Raw genomic sequence first — 14,783 nt, 5'->3', positions numbered from 1 at the left:
TCCTAGCCCTATCAATAATAAAAAAAAAATTTATTGATGTAAATTTGGTCTAAAGTTTTTTATAATATATGCAAGAATCATATTTATATGATGATGCAAGGAAAAGTAACGACGAATCATGGAATATGATAATGTTAGAGATGATAGCAGGGCGGGTGTCCGTCGCCCCTCCCAGAAGGGAATTACGAGGTGGGCGCACAGATAGGGACAAGAAAAATTCTTTTCCCCTACTTTAAAAGGGTAGGAGCGGGGGAGGATAGCCTGCCTCGACCCTGCATCACATAATAAATTTTATGTGTATATAAAAGTAAGAATAGAATTCTTAATTAGTTATTTGTAATTAAAATTAATTAGTTTTGTATAGCACATTAGGTTAGACTATTAGTAGTAGTAATAGTACTATTTGTAGTAGTTTTTTTTTTGGGGGTTTAAGTTTGATATTACGTGCATTAATTATCTGTATAAGAAAAAAGAACTTAATCCGAAATAATTCTGGCTAGCCGTTATAACTTATAAGCATTAAGAGGAACAAGACAAGAATCGCTCAAGGGGGACGAAGCAAGCTTCTCTCGCCTCAATTTCGTTCCGTTACTATTCCTAAACACCCTAAAACAAACTAATATTCAAAAGTGAATATACAACTATTGAAGGAAGCCACCAAGGATAGCCCTCGATCACGATTCACAACCTGATCAGATTGCCAACTGGCGCATGTGTGGAGCTGACATTAATTGCTTTGACGAGTATATTAACCAAATAGGGTCGTAGACCGGGTTTAGTTAAATATGTGGGATAATTTCAGAAACCTCCCTTGAGTTTTTTAAAAATTTCATTTAGCTTTTTCAAGATTTTAAAAATTACACACACCTCCCTTATCATTTAAAATGATAATACTACCCTTAAATATTTTGATGAAATTTCCTTGTTTGGTATGTTTATACTTAGAATGACTTTTAAAATTATTTTTTTATTCTTTTTCCTTCTTATTCCTTTTTTTAAAAATTTTTTGCCAATAAAACTATAAAACTACCACTATTACCTCTAATTTCCATTGTAACCAAATGTCGAACTAGTAATATTTTTTATGAATTAACTTTATATGCAATCCAGTGTTTTTGCTTTTTTTTATTTTTTTATTTTTTGGTATTAAAATTAATAATAAATCAAAAGAAAATGGCCCAAAATCACTACTAAATTATGATAATCTCACTATTCGAAAAATTTATAAACTCTAAATGAATTATTTCAACATTTTCTTTTCTATCTTATAAATTTAAATCTATAATAAAATACCATCAAAAGTATTCTGTCATAGTGATAAATTATTATTATGGTTGTTTATCAAATAGTAGGTATGAACATGAAAAATTTGACACATTTTCTTATAATTATACTAGATAATCTTATAATTGTATAGGAAAGTAAATTAAAACTCATTACACAAGGGTATTTTTGGATATTCATATAAAAATTTGATCAAGTCAATATTATTTTAAGGTTTTGTCACTAAAATGATTAAATCAAGAGAGTTATGTGTAATTTTTTAAGAGAGCTCAGTAAAATTATCAAAAAAAGGAAAAAACTCAGGCGAGGTTTCTGAAACTATCCCTAAATATGTTGCAGAGGCCAGGCGTGTTGATGGGACTCATGAGCTGACATCAATGTAGCGTAAGTTACCAGCATAACAAACTTGTGTGCTGACTGTCCCTTGAATGGCAATTTCCAATGGTGATCGAGAGATTTGAAGATTCATTTGGAGAATGGGCTTTCGTTATATTGCGCCACCATTAAATTCCTCTTCTTCGAGACAATGGGTGTGGGCTTCAACGTTGTGGTTTCCTTGGGGCGCCGCAGTGAAACTCATCATTAGACAAATGACCAATCAAACTCGCATTAATCAAGGCAGAGCTAGCCTATGACTATAAGGATTGAAGTCTCAAAAAACAGTGAGAAATCTTCTGAATCAGATTGAAGAAAAACAAGTCTTAAAGCATGCCCTACCCGTAAATTGCGTCCACTTTTGCATTGGAAAATTTTAGAGTTTTCTCATACAACAAAATATTATAGTAGTAAATTTAGAATTTCTCAGACAACAGCAGAATAGAGTTCAGTCCAGCCTTTGTCATATTTCCTCGGGGTACAAAATAATAGAAAAATTCACGTTATAAAAACAAAAGCTTTGTACCGCACTGTGGCCGTTTAGCACAGTAATAATCGTCTGATTCTCGAGCTTAAGACCTCATGCTCTCTAGCCACTGTCATTTTTTAAACTTTTTTTTTTTTTTTTTTGTATTATTGAAATTACACGCCTCAAAAAACCAGAAAAAGAAGATATATTACACACTAGAGAAGTATAGGCTTCTATGTTCAAAGGCCTGTTGCAGACTTTCATCGTACGTGGCCCATATATTTATGCTCTCATGTTATGAACGAGAAACAATTGAAAATTAAAGAAACAAAATGAAAAAACCCTTATAACAAAAAATAATCATGAGATGTTATTAAAGTGAAAGCAAATGGACGTAGATGCCTATGGAATATGAAGAAATATACCTATTGAACGTAGGAATCAAATTGGCAATGTGAACTGAAGCCTCCTATGGGGTTGTTGAGCAACAAATTAAGGGTGTATGCCAACAACATTTTTCCTGGCCGGTTTGAATTCGGAGATTGAAGCTTACACATGCTAGTTTGTATGTTTATACCATTTCTTGTGCCTTCAAGAAAACGAAGTCAATACGATGGTAGTTCAAGGTTTTCTGGGAAATCCAGCAATACAACATAAACGCACGAAACCTAGAATTTACAGGTTAAAGTCTGTTGTAGTAGCGATCGTTCCGCAAGGTCGTAATAATTGTTCTTTATTTTGTTTTAGCTAGCTACGAGTATCATAACCTTGCAGAAATTTTGACCTAATATGATTGTAATCGTTTTTTCAGTTGATTGTTCTTTCATTGCTCCATTGGGATTGGGTTCACTGTAGTGCTAATCAGTCGAGGAATATTCCCCTCATGCACATATGTATATCCTCGAAGTAGACATTGATACAAGAAAGACAACTTGGGGGAAAAGCCCAAAAAAAAAAAAAAACTTGGGAAGTAATATATGGGAAAGGTCACAAGAATAACAATTGGAGTGGTAACTAATAACTAGTACCAGTATGTTTTGCACACAGTGGTATACAGTATCCAGCAAAGGTTACTCAAAAGTCAGTACTCGGTAACCAACTCCAACTTTCAAGTATCCAAATCTAACTTCCGTCGCCTCCACATTCTTTTAGGAGTGTCTAGAAACAAAAGAAATTTGAAGTGAAGGAAGCTGTATCATAAAGCTTGATCAAATGAAGTATGACGGACCTAGCTACTGCATCTGAATGTCAATTTAATTTTTGACTTGGTCAGAGTTCATCCCTTTGACTTTGAGGAGTGGGTTCCGTGCATGATGTGGTGGAGGCGTAGATGTTTTGTAGCCACACCCGGTCGGCCTCGAAAGAGTCAGAGTCATTGTTCCGGTGCCACGACCAGTGCGCATGTGTTTGGTTGTAAACCCTCAATCGCCCATGTCCAAAGCTTGCTTCCCGATATACTGATATAGACGGCTTTTGCTTCTCAAACCTTCAAATAAACAAAAACGCAAATCAGTACCACATGTCATAGTTATTAATATTATGTCCAGTGAAATTAATGCTTACTTGAGAACTCCAGAAAAAAAGAAAAAGAAATAAAGCACCACGGCGCTTAATCAATACGTAAGTCATCGATCTCCACTTACTTTAGAGCAAGTCCCTCTCTATTCCCGCCGTCACCGACGGTTATGTATACAGGACCACAGGGATCGGCCGTGTTATCAAATACTCTTGTCTGCAGTGAAATGATCAAAACCCAGTCAATTATATTCTGTGGTCCGACCACAAACTCAAGCATGGATACTCTGTGGTCCGATAATATATGTGTTATCATGAAGTAATTAATATATGGAAATTATATAGTAGTATGATTCATGAATGGAAATGAAAGATTTAAGGTACAGGACTTGAGGAAGTGATTTGGATCTTACAAAGCGTTCGTAAGCGTGCACGTGTCCGGCAAATACCGCATCCACTCGGGCCTTGTACAGCAGCTCTTCCATGGCCTTTCTCATGCTTTCTCCTTCCCCTTGATGAGCTTCGTTAGAGTTGTACCAGGGCGCATGAAGGAGCGCGAAGATCCAAGGCGTGGTCGTCCTATTGACCTTGGCCAGGTCAGCTTCGAGCCACTTGTATTGGTCGGAGTCAGCATCGAAGTCGGTGTAGGATCCCAACATGAGAATGTGTGCCCCGGCGACGTTGAAGGAATAATACAGATTCGACTCGGAGCCGCTTTGTTCGTATGGCATTCGCCATCTTGCATTGTAAGCTCTGAAACCGTGGGGGTATACGATGGGGAAGGTTTCAATTTCGTGGTTTCCTTCTGTTACCATCCATGGCCTCCGACTGGCGTATGGCTCCACCAGCCGTCCGAAGGAGTCCCAGAGTTGCTGGTGGGTGTCGGCGTAGGACAAGTCACCCGGGAGTAAAAATACATCATAATCCCTTGCCCCCACGTGGGATAAGGTGGAGGCTGTCCATTCTGTCTGACCCAGGTCCCCTGTTAAACCACAACCAAACAAAAAAAAAAATTCCGATTTACTCCATAATTTTATTCGAGGCATCCAATCCCTTGATAGCCCCACGCCTGTCCATAGCCTTTTTTCTTTTTTCCACACATTACTTATTGTTACTTTTGGAGCATTAATTTTTTTTTGTTTTTGCACATAAAACAAAACATAAATTGCGTATTGTCTGCCTATCCATGTAAGGATGTTTCTTCAGCAGAAAGCATAAAAACGGCAAAAATGCATCAAGCAAAGCGTGAAGACACGGCAAAAGTCCGGCATAGCGCATCATCTCTGGGTTACTTACTTAAGGAAGTAAACTAACCAACCTAACAGCATCTGAAAGAAGTGCACGCAATATATAATGCAAGGGAAAGCGTAAAATTGATTTTTCCAGGATGATAGGCTAAAGAAACCACTGACCCGCGATAACAAATTCAATCGGCAAATCCGAGGGAGGTGTCCTGAAGCTAGATTCCGGGCCGGAACCGCCGCACCTGTAGTAATAAGTTGTGCTTGGCTCCAAGGGTCCAATTACGACGTGGTGAATCTCACCTGAGCTATAGAAGAAGTAGTGGTACGAGGTATGGTCACCAGTTGCGGATGCTTCATATGTTCCCGGTGATTTCCCGTATTCCACCGTTGACTTCGTATGCTTGTGAGAAGTAATCCACGATACCCTCACATGATCTACTCCGACCAATGATATATGCACCTAACGTACACATTTCGTACGAAAGAGGAAAGTTTGCACATCACATTGTCAACTTCAGGGAAGAAAAAGAAACAGACAAGGAAGCTCTTGAGAGCACATGAATCCAATAAGTTGAAGTCACCTGTTGAGGATCAGATTCTGATCGGGTGTGTGAGGTGAAGATGATCGGCCGGGGAGGGGGACGAGAATATTCCGGTGATGCATGGAGGTGGCGAGGAAAGGATAAAAGAGTTATCAGCGAGAAGAAATGGAGACGTCGTATTGATACTTCCATCTTCTAAAATCAGATCAAATGAACGCTAGGAAAAAGAAGGTTTTGTACGGTATGTTATGTGGTATGGATCCGCCATTGGTGGTCCACTATATATATAAAAAAATGCACACGAGGAACTACGGATATAGAATTTCGGGAACACAATTTTTTACTAATATTAGATGGATAACACTACTGCGTGAAGTGCATTACGCACTGCTGAGATTCTATCTTTTCTATGCTTGCATCTCATTGGCCTAATTAAAAAGATGTCCGTTTTTTCCTTTTTTTTTTTTAAAAAAAAAATCAATTTCTCTGACTTTCCCTTATTCTATTGCCCAATGGCCAGTCCTGAACGTGTAAACACCATTTTTCTTTCTTTCTTTCTTTAATCTAATGGAGGGGGAAAAGTTCGAAGATTGGCAATGTCGAACTAGCTAGCTGTGAAGCAAGTGTACATGCGTAGACCAACTCATCTGATAATTGGCCATTTTTGTAGTCTACAATAGCTTTAGGGATAATATCGGAAACTTCCTCTTAGATTTATCTTAATATCATCTAGCGTCCCTTCCCCCCAAGTAACAATATTTTTAAAAACCCTAAAGTACCCCTTTTGCTCATTTTGCTAAATAAAAATGCTCATAAATCACTTTCTTTGATTCAAAATAAAATCGCCACCTAAAAAACAATCTCTAATAGTACCACCATAACATAAAACTATAGTCGATAAAAATATAAATTTGAAAAATAGAAAAGAGATTTGTAAAGAAATACACTAGTACCAATTCAACTTTATATGGTCAAAACTAATTTCTCATGAACCTTATTTTTTTTTTTCAATCTTTTCTCAATCCAAGGTCCAAGCCTTTAAATTATACTAAATCACTATAAAAATCAACTCAAAATAAACAAAGAAAATCCCACTCTATCACAGTCGTAAAAAGAAAAAGAAAAAGAAAATTTAATTTGCTATGATTTAAAAAAAAAAAAAACACATAGTCATCCCCAAAAAAAAGAGTAAGAGAGAATGTTGGAGAAAGGGGAAAGAGAAAAAAGTGACTTTTATTTTTTTTTTCATTAATTTTTTTAACTCCATTTATTTGATATGTGAATTATGTATCAAATGAGAGTTAATATAATCATTTTACAATTATTAGGAGAGGTAAGTGATATTTTTAAAATCTCAAGAATGCTAAATATCGAAATTTCTAATATTATACGATAGTTTTAATCAGTCTAATATAGTCTTATCGAGAGTTGATAATGCTTTAAGAGGAGATTTACTTAAAAAAAAAAAAAAGCTGCACATCCTTAGTTAAGTAGTAGTTGATTTTACTTGATGCCAATCAAAGTAGAAGTGTAAGAAAACTATGGTATGCAGATTATAAATTGAAACGGGCACACATTCCTACCATTCAGATAATCAAAACCCTGAATTATTCTGTGCCGCCCCTTCCCTCAAGCACGCACGCCACTGGTTTTTGGATAAAAGGTTGTACTATTGAGTTTTAGTTCAAAGGCGTGTGGCAACTTTTTATCTTAGGGATTGTTTGGATTGTTGAGTTTTTCAAAAATTATTAAAATTTTTCACCGGAGTTACTATCTTTCATTGACAGTGACCGATTTTGGTAAGGCATCAAAACAAGAAAAGGAAAAGGATGCTTTTATTCTTTTTTGTTTGGCATGAAGTTGTCAACGTGGATGAAGTGGCTTTGAGTACGGGAAAAATTCCTATACAACTATTTTCTCTTTATAGTCAGTCAATCTTCAATTCTTCATGTAGTTCAAGCAAAGAGTTTAGGATATTCAACCGCATATACCCCTTAGACAACACATGCCCCACGTCCTAGAAACTCACACCATTCTTAATTAAATCGCCATCCGTTTCCCAAACCAAAAAAAATCACCCATTTACGAGTTTCGACCCGCCTTATGCGGGGAATTCTTTAAAAGAGTGCGAATCAATACACGAATTAGCCGCGGCTGAATTGCTATTTTTTTTTTTTGGAATATCTGTAAAAATATATTTATACGATTTGATACATGTAAAGTAAAAGGTGATTGAAAAATAATAATAATGAAAAACGTAATTTTTTTTTTTAAAAAAAATTCAATACAAACAATTGATTTTCATGTTATCTTTGATGTTTCCCCACTAATTTTGCATTACATAGTTTTTTTTTTTTCTTTTGGTGTATTATTATTGTGACGCATTTTGCTGCACTGTTTTGGTAATGCAAATAACACTCTACTCTTTCGTACTCGTAAGTTGATCCTTTTAGGCAAACGTGCCCGAAAAAGTTTATGTAGTACGGTAATAACACGACGACAATTTTCGTCTGCTGATCAGTTTTCCGTTCAAGAGTATCGTTGATTTTTTATACCACTAGTGTTTTGACCCGTGCAGTGCACGTGATTATATTTCAAATCAAAATAATATTGTATATATTTATATATTATGGTACAGAATAATAAATATATATACTAAAAATTTTAAAGAAGTGATGCTTAATATTTTGAAAAAAAAATTAATCTGTAATGATTTACATGATAAAAGAATTGTTAATACATTGAAGGAAATAGTTAGGTTGGATGGTAAGGTGAGAAGAGTTTTCTTAAAAAAAGTCAATTTATCAATATCGAACAAAACATATTATGTTATACCATCTTCTTTATTGTCAAAAAATCAAAGCTCTAAGCATTATTTGATTCACTCAGGAGCCGTTTGGTTAAAATTCGTCTATCGTAATCACTATGAATGTGATTAACTAGTCAATGGTAATGGGTTTTTCACAAAGCCCATAGAGTATTTGGTAATTTTATGCTTCAGCTACGGACTCTAAGATTGTTGTTGTTGTTTTTGTTTTTCTAAATTTTTCTTATTCTATTTTCTCTCTTTTGTTATCCTCCTCTTGACTTTCACAGTTAAAACATCGAACCCATTTACCACCACATTTTCAACCATCAATGGCGGCAGCCATACGTCGATGGAATTTTCATTACATCATCCTTCTAAGCTTCCACGAGCATTTTTGAAATCGTTTATAGAGGAGAATCAATTTTTTTTAACCAATTAAAGTTGAAGATTTTCAAAAAAAAAAGTAACGAATTTCAGTGGCACCTTAAATGCACCAACTTAAATCCGGATCAAGGTCTTTAAATTTCAGAAAGAAATGGTCTTCATCAGCTTACGAACCAAAATCCATAGCCAAATCACATCAAAATCAGCCCAATTAATAAGAATCAAGCATAAAAATTTGAAATCAAAACCAAGCCCCATCAAGTAAATATTGTCTCTGATTATCAAATTGGGTTTCTCTACTAGTAATTTTATATCATTCAAAAAAATGCCAGATTTATAAAATCTCAAATACTTGAGATCTAAAAGAGAGATAAGGCCACAAGTTCTTGAGAGGAATAAGGAAGGGAAGGAGAAGGGACACTTGACCAAGAGAGGCAGAGAAGGGTCATGGGGGGTGGGGAGTTTGAAAATACTGAACAGCAAGGTGGAATCATTTTGAAAGTGGCCTATTTGGTGGTTAATGACAAAAGTGATAGAAGGGGCTAATGAAACGATAGATTAATAATCATAGATGCCTTCCAAACAATAAGAAGAATCTGTATCATTGAACTTGACATCCCATCCATTCCTGTGTCGGACACCCCTTTACCAAACAACAACAATTCATTCATTGGAACAAAGACTAAATCAAATTTGTTTCCGACCATCCCGGCAGCAGCGGCTGCTGTTGTCGATGACGAAATTAAATATTACCAAACCAAACCAAAAAAAGACGAAAACTTCATTTAATCACGTAACGATTTATAATTCCAAATTGTTTGAATTCCAGTATGAGCCAAAAACACTCGTTCAGAAAATTGGGACAGGTCTGAACCACGAAAGGGCAAGAAGGGTGACGAGATCAGGCTGCCGTGCAAGGAAAGAATTGTTAATTGTTCAATGTGAAAGCTATGACATTGGGCTGAAGGCGTAACGTAACCAAACTTTTTAAAACCCACCCGTTTGAGCCATGTTCCCATTCTTGAGGTCAGAGTGTGTGGGTAATGAGCGGAAAGCATCGTTTGTGTATCGCGCAGGCCAGTAGTGGCACTGAAGTAAATGGGGCCCAAGGAAGAAATCAAAGGAAAGAGAATTAAAAGACATATACGCGAACCCCAAAATTTTATTTATTTATTTATTTATTTTGCAGCTGAAGGTGAAATTATATTCATTATCCAAGAATTTTGTTAACGAAGTTTTTTTTGGATACAATGATTTTATGGGTAGATTGCACAAATTTTGCCAAGAGTATAAAACTGATTTAAAATGTAGACAGTATACCCAATATGAGAATTACAACCGAACGGTATTTAACATTCAATAAAGTTGCATTTGAAGCTTAACTTGTATATTTTTGAAGCCAAATTCATATTAATATTTATCCGGTTGAGCTCGATTAAAGCTCAGGGAGCTCTGTTTGGATCTCCTGTTTTTGGAGTGTTTTTCAAAACAGTTAATCATATTATTTTAAATTTGATATTGATTTAGACGAGTTCCATCGAATTTGAAATATTGACAATACCATATGCTTTTTGATGATTTAGTAATGATTAATTAGCAAACCAAACTCAAAAGAATTCCCTCTTGTTTGAGCATTGAAAAGCTTCATCTTTCTTTTGACCTCACTCCATATCTGTCAATTTCCATTAGGCAGGAGTATTTACAAATAAATTATTTTGTACATGTGAAATCAAGCTGTGCAAAAACGTGCACGAAAATTCGCACACATGCAGACTTGCCTTGATCATCAGTGATAGGGAATCAAACAATGAAAAATCGGCACTGTATTACCCACCCACTAAATAAATAATCCCCATTATGAGTCGTTAGTGCTCATATATGCTCTATTAGGTCGGCTGAAGATTAGACGCTAAACGCGGGTAGTTCATGGTTGACAAGGCGAGGTTGCCTCTCCCCAGGGACAACTAGCACTTCTTTTTTTTTTTTCTGTCGATACATAGATTTTACACCTACTCATACTTCTACCCTACACTATGGAAAAGACATAGATTCAAGGGGTTAATGAAAAATTCAGAGGGATTTGAACCGTCATCGGACCAAGCCCACGGACAACTAGCACATGCCTACATCTTTTCCAATTTCATGCAGAGTATGTGTTCTGGGGTTCTTTTATTATGTATTCTCATCCATACGCAGGATAAAAGGTAGAATTTTGTTGTTTTAAAAATTCAAGAGAGACTCTGAACTTTATAAGGGTTAAGGAGAAGAAAAGGGGTTGAGATGACATAAAATGATAATAATTCCGGGTGGAGTTTTAGCGGGTTAGTAATAAATAATATTATTTTTTAGAGTCTCATAGTAATAATACCAAAGTTGATGATTATCACTTGATTACTTGCTCCTCCCTTCTTCAAAGACATGTAGAATAGTATAACTGATGAAGAGAAGCCGTGGCCGCAATGCCAAAACATGCACCAAACCCAAAAGCAAAATCCTGACATTTTCAGATGTATTTTTTTCGCCCACCCAGTTAAAAAAAAAAAAAAAAAAAAAGTAGTAGTGCTAACTTATTTACCTTGAGATGGAGGAGCAGCTCTTGTAATGAATTAAGATCCTTTTGCTCTAATGGGTTGTTCGCTTCTTCAGATACAGACAGCTGTCTGATATTGCCGCAGGCTTTACGACACTCGAGGAGGATAGACCGTATCGTAAAGAGAATTCGGAATGTACTGTGCTACAATACAATATGAGAACGCAACAAGTATTAGTTGCAGTTGCAGTTTTCGCTGACCCCAAATTTAGGAATTATCGTCATACTTCCGTTCATACTGGTAGGAAGATAGACCCTTGACTATGAGCCCTGTGAATTTCCCCCCCTCTCTCACGTTTATATACGTACTTCTATTGTTTGCGACGAGTATCTTTATTTACTCCAGGGCTTAGCCTCTGTCCCCAATCTATTCTCCGACTCTCCGGTCTTGCATGCATGGCTGCAATTAGGGGGCCGTTTATGGCATTGGCATTGGCTCTGGTCCTTGCCGGAGATTTTCATTTTCAGTTTGCACTAGCCTATGATCGACCGCCTGCTCGAAAGTCCCTCTTTGTTGCACCTTCTGAGGATCTTGATTCCACTTCTCCTCAACAGGTAATTATTCTACCCAACCACCCCTGTCCTTGACTTCCCCTTTTTTTTTTGTTTAATTTCTTCTACACCCTATATATGTTTCAATTATTATTATTATTAGGCGATTTCCCTGTTTCGAAAACCAAGTTTTAATTTGTCGGACTCGGCCTGATTGCCCCATATCTTGAGCCAACATTCCAATAACCGATTGTTTCCTTTGACGAAAATGAGATTGAAGCTCGCCGTTTATTTCGAGGTGCAGTTACAGGAAACCCTTCTTGGGTAGTTGTTAACTTGTAAGAACACTAAATTTTACCCCTGATGGCGAGGAATGGCAATGCTGTAAAATTTTTGAATTGCTGTCAATTCCTACTTCGGCTTGAAATTTTGGACACCTGTTGTCGAAACCTTACATTTGCTTCCAGCGACTTCGATGGGAGTGCGGGAGGCGGTGAAGAGATAAACTCTAATAAATTAATGGATGCCATCCATTCCTTAATTTTAGTGAACTATTCATGCATCTCTGTTCCAAGTTACGTCTTCACCACGGTCTCAATTAGTTCATGCGAATTAGTTCCGACTACCAACCAGGGAAAAGTGTACAAGAAAAATTCAACTAATGCCACTTGCTATCTTGACCCCTCGAACCTCTGGATAGAGATAACCTCAGTGTTGCTTTTTTACTTTATTTGAGCTTTGCTGGAAAAATTCAAGAACCTCACTTTTGCCAGTTCGAGTGCTTCATGGAGCCTGTTTCTTATCTGTTTTGCCCCTTACCATAGCATTGAACCGGAATTTTTCAAATTTGAAAGAAAAGTCATGAATCGGATTGATTGAATTACTGACAGCACTCTAATTCGCTCCTGAAATTGTTTGCAATTGTTTCGTTTATTGGTCAATTTTGAAGCCGGTGTCTGACAAGGCCAGTGTCATTCTACAATTCTAGGTGCATATATCTCTTGTTGGACAAGATAAGATTAGGATATCATGGATTACCAATGACCCTAGTCCATCTACTGTTGAATATGGTACGTCTTCAGGATCTTATGGCTTTTCGGCCAACGGAAGCACCAGCTCATACACCTATGTGACATATGATTCCGGAGAAATACATGATGTTGTCATCGGTCCTTTGAAGCCGAACACAGAATACTACTACCGCTGTGGATCTGACTCAAGCCCTGAATTCAATTTGAAAACTCCGCCGGCACAGTTTCCTATCAAATTTGCTGTCGCAGGTAGACGAAGCTTGCAACATGGCATCCTCAATTTGAGATAGTAACTACTCTGGTTTGCTTTGGTTCGAGACATTAATATGTCACGCTTATTTGTCCTTGCAATATCTCATGCTGCAGGTGATCTAGGACAGACAGATTGGACCAGTTCAACTCTTGAGCACATTGGGAAATCAAATTATGATATGTTACTATTGCCTGGGGATTTGTCATATGCTGATACAGACCAACCATCATGGGACTCTTTTGGGAGATTGGTAGAGCCCCTAGCAAGCAAGCGGCCTTGGATGGTAACACAAGGAAACCATGAGATTGAGAAAATCCCCATACTACACAGCCAGCCCTTCACGGCCTACAATGCAAGATGGGATATGCCATACGAGCAGAGCGGCTCTGATTCCAACTTATACTACTCCTTTGAAGTCGCAGGTGTTCATGTGATTATGTTGGGTTCATATACTGAGTTTGATCCGAGCTCAGCGCAGTACAAGTGGCTTCAGACAGACTTGAAGAAGGTCGACAGAAGTAGGACGCCTTGGCTGGTTGTTCTTATACATGCACCTTGGTATAATTCAAATAAAGCTCATCAGGGGGAAGCTGAATCTGTAAATATGAAGGCGGCCATGGAAGGCTTGCTTTATCAAGCTCGAGTCGATGTGGTATTTGCAGGGCATGTTCATGCATACGAAAGATTTGTAAGTTTAAATCCCGTCCCTCATATTTCCCATGCCATATCAGCGCAAAAATTTCATCAATTCGTTAAGAGTTCAAGTTCCGTCAGTTGATAGATAGATATCTTATATGTTGATTCTAATGGGCATTGCATCTACTATGATAAATTATGGAAAAAGAGTCCACATGCATTAATACACTAACGTAACATACCCCTTCTTCCGAACCCTGTTTTCCTAATTGTTTACAATATCAGACTCGAGTTTATGAAAATGAAGCTAATGAGTGTGGACCAATGCACATCACAATCGGGGATGGTGGAAATCGTGAAGGCCTAGCTACAAAGTAAGTTGGCCTAAAACTGAGTTCTGCACCCGGATTTTGAAAACTGAAATGCAGGTCCATTTCTTATGCATCTTTGTTGTAATAGGTACATCGACCCGCAGCCAAAAATTTCTGCCTTCAGGGAGGCTAGTTTTGGACACGGGGAGTTTGAGGTAATAAATGCAACCCATGCAAGATGGACATGGCACAGGAACGATGATGATGAAGCAGTTATAGCAGATTCAACCTGGTTAACAAGCCTTGCATCCGATCCGAATTGTAAGGCGTAGATGCGAACCAACCAGAAGGTCCAGAACATCTGCGAAGTTCATACAAGGAGCTTTCAGGAATTGAAGAAATACCCGGATGGGTCTTGGGCTGATGCAAGTTATGATAATGTTTTAGGACATTAACGTCTCCTACATCTGTGGATTTCTTCTCTTGTTTGCGTATGTTTTCTAGTGCAGTGTTTCGGGATGTAAAATTTGTAAATCCTATAAGAAAGCCGACCCCTCGTCATGCCATCTTGATGCTGTAATATTGAACACTTAAAAAGCGTGTATAAATTGTGACAACTGAAGCCACGCCTTAAAATAACCTCCAACGAGATCAGTTGCTTTTGCACAAAGATATAATCACGCCTTGTCATGACTCAATTTCCCAGCTCTGCAGCCGTGTGATGCTATGTATCAAGTGGAATCGGGGCAAGTACAATTGATTTAGATCCACTTAGGTACACAATTGGTGTACTACAATGTGATATACGCTTCCAAGGACAGACATATTTATGCATTGATACGGCGTAT

At 37.3% G+C, this 14,783-nt stretch overlaps 2 protein-coding genes across 2 annotated transcripts; one reads left to right on the top strand and one right to left on the bottom strand.

The window, feature by feature from the left end:
- Positions 1 to 3,078: 3,078 nt before the first annotated feature.
- Positions 3,079 to 5,700, bottom strand: LOC113775867 (purple acid phosphatase 22-like). Its single transcript, XM_027320906.1, has 5 exons — positions 5,469 to 5,700; positions 5,056 to 5,347; positions 4,057 to 4,625; positions 3,772 to 3,860; positions 3,079 to 3,614 (listed from the first exon to the last, which is right to left on the bottom strand). Exons 1-5 carry the CDS (start codon positions 5,619 to 5,621, stop codon positions 3,398 to 3,400), a joined length of 1,320 nt encoding a protein of 439 aa, XP_027176707.1. The 5' UTR covers positions 5,622 to 5,700; the 3' UTR covers positions 3,079 to 3,397.
- A 5,869-nt stretch (positions 5,701 to 11,569) lies between these two features.
- LOC113775973 (probable purple acid phosphatase 20) lies at positions 11,570 to 14,517 on the top strand. Its single transcript, XM_027321036.1, has 5 exons — positions 11,570 to 11,767; positions 12,693 to 12,984; positions 13,102 to 13,676; positions 13,910 to 13,998; positions 14,084 to 14,517. Exons 1-5 carry the CDS (start codon positions 11,609 to 11,611, stop codon positions 14,265 to 14,267), a joined length of 1,299 nt encoding a protein of 432 aa, XP_027176837.1. The 5' UTR covers positions 11,570 to 11,608; the 3' UTR covers positions 14,268 to 14,517.
- Positions 14,518 to 14,783: the final 266 nt, after the last annotated feature.

The sequence above is a fragment of the Coffea eugenioides genome, chromosome 6 (genome assembly GCF_003713205.1).
Source record: "Coffea eugenioides isolate CCC68of chromosome 6, Ceug_1.0, whole genome shotgun sequence".
Classification (NCBI taxonomy): Eukaryota; Viridiplantae; Streptophyta; class Magnoliopsida; order Gentianales; family Rubiaceae; genus Coffea; species Coffea eugenioides.
The sequence above is the reverse complement of the archived record's forward strand: the minus strand, read 5'-3'. Positions and strand labels throughout refer to the sequence as shown.

What these genes read in the sequence shown, in the direction of transcription:
- LOC113775867 (XM_027320906.1), bottom strand. Translation starts at nt 5,621, where the DNA reads ATGGAAGTATCAATACGACGTCTCCATTTCTTCTCGCTGATAACTCTT. An exon ending in CAGAATCTGATCCTCAACAG is followed by an intron (nt 5,348 to 5,468) that starts GTGACTTCAACT and finishes TGTGTACGTTAG; the next exon opens with GTGCATATATCATTGGTCGG. An exon ending in TGCACGCTTACGAACGCTTT is followed by an intron (nt 3,861 to 4,056) that starts GTAAGATCCAAA and finishes ATTTCACTGCAG; the next exon opens with ACAAGAGTATTTGATAACAC.
- LOC113775973 (XM_027321036.1), top strand. Translation starts at nt 11,609, where the DNA reads ATGGCTGCAATTAGGGGGCCGTTTATGGCATTGGCATTGGCTCTGGTC. An exon ending in ATTCCACTTCTCCTCAACAG is followed by an intron (nt 11,768 to 12,692) that starts GTAATTATTCTA and finishes CTACAATTCTAG; the next exon opens with GTGCATATATCTCTTGTTGG. An exon ending in CGTGAAGGCCTAGCTACAAA is followed by an intron (nt 13,999 to 14,083) that starts GTAAGTTGGCCT and finishes TTGTTGTAATAG; the next exon opens with GTACATCGACCCGCAGCCAA.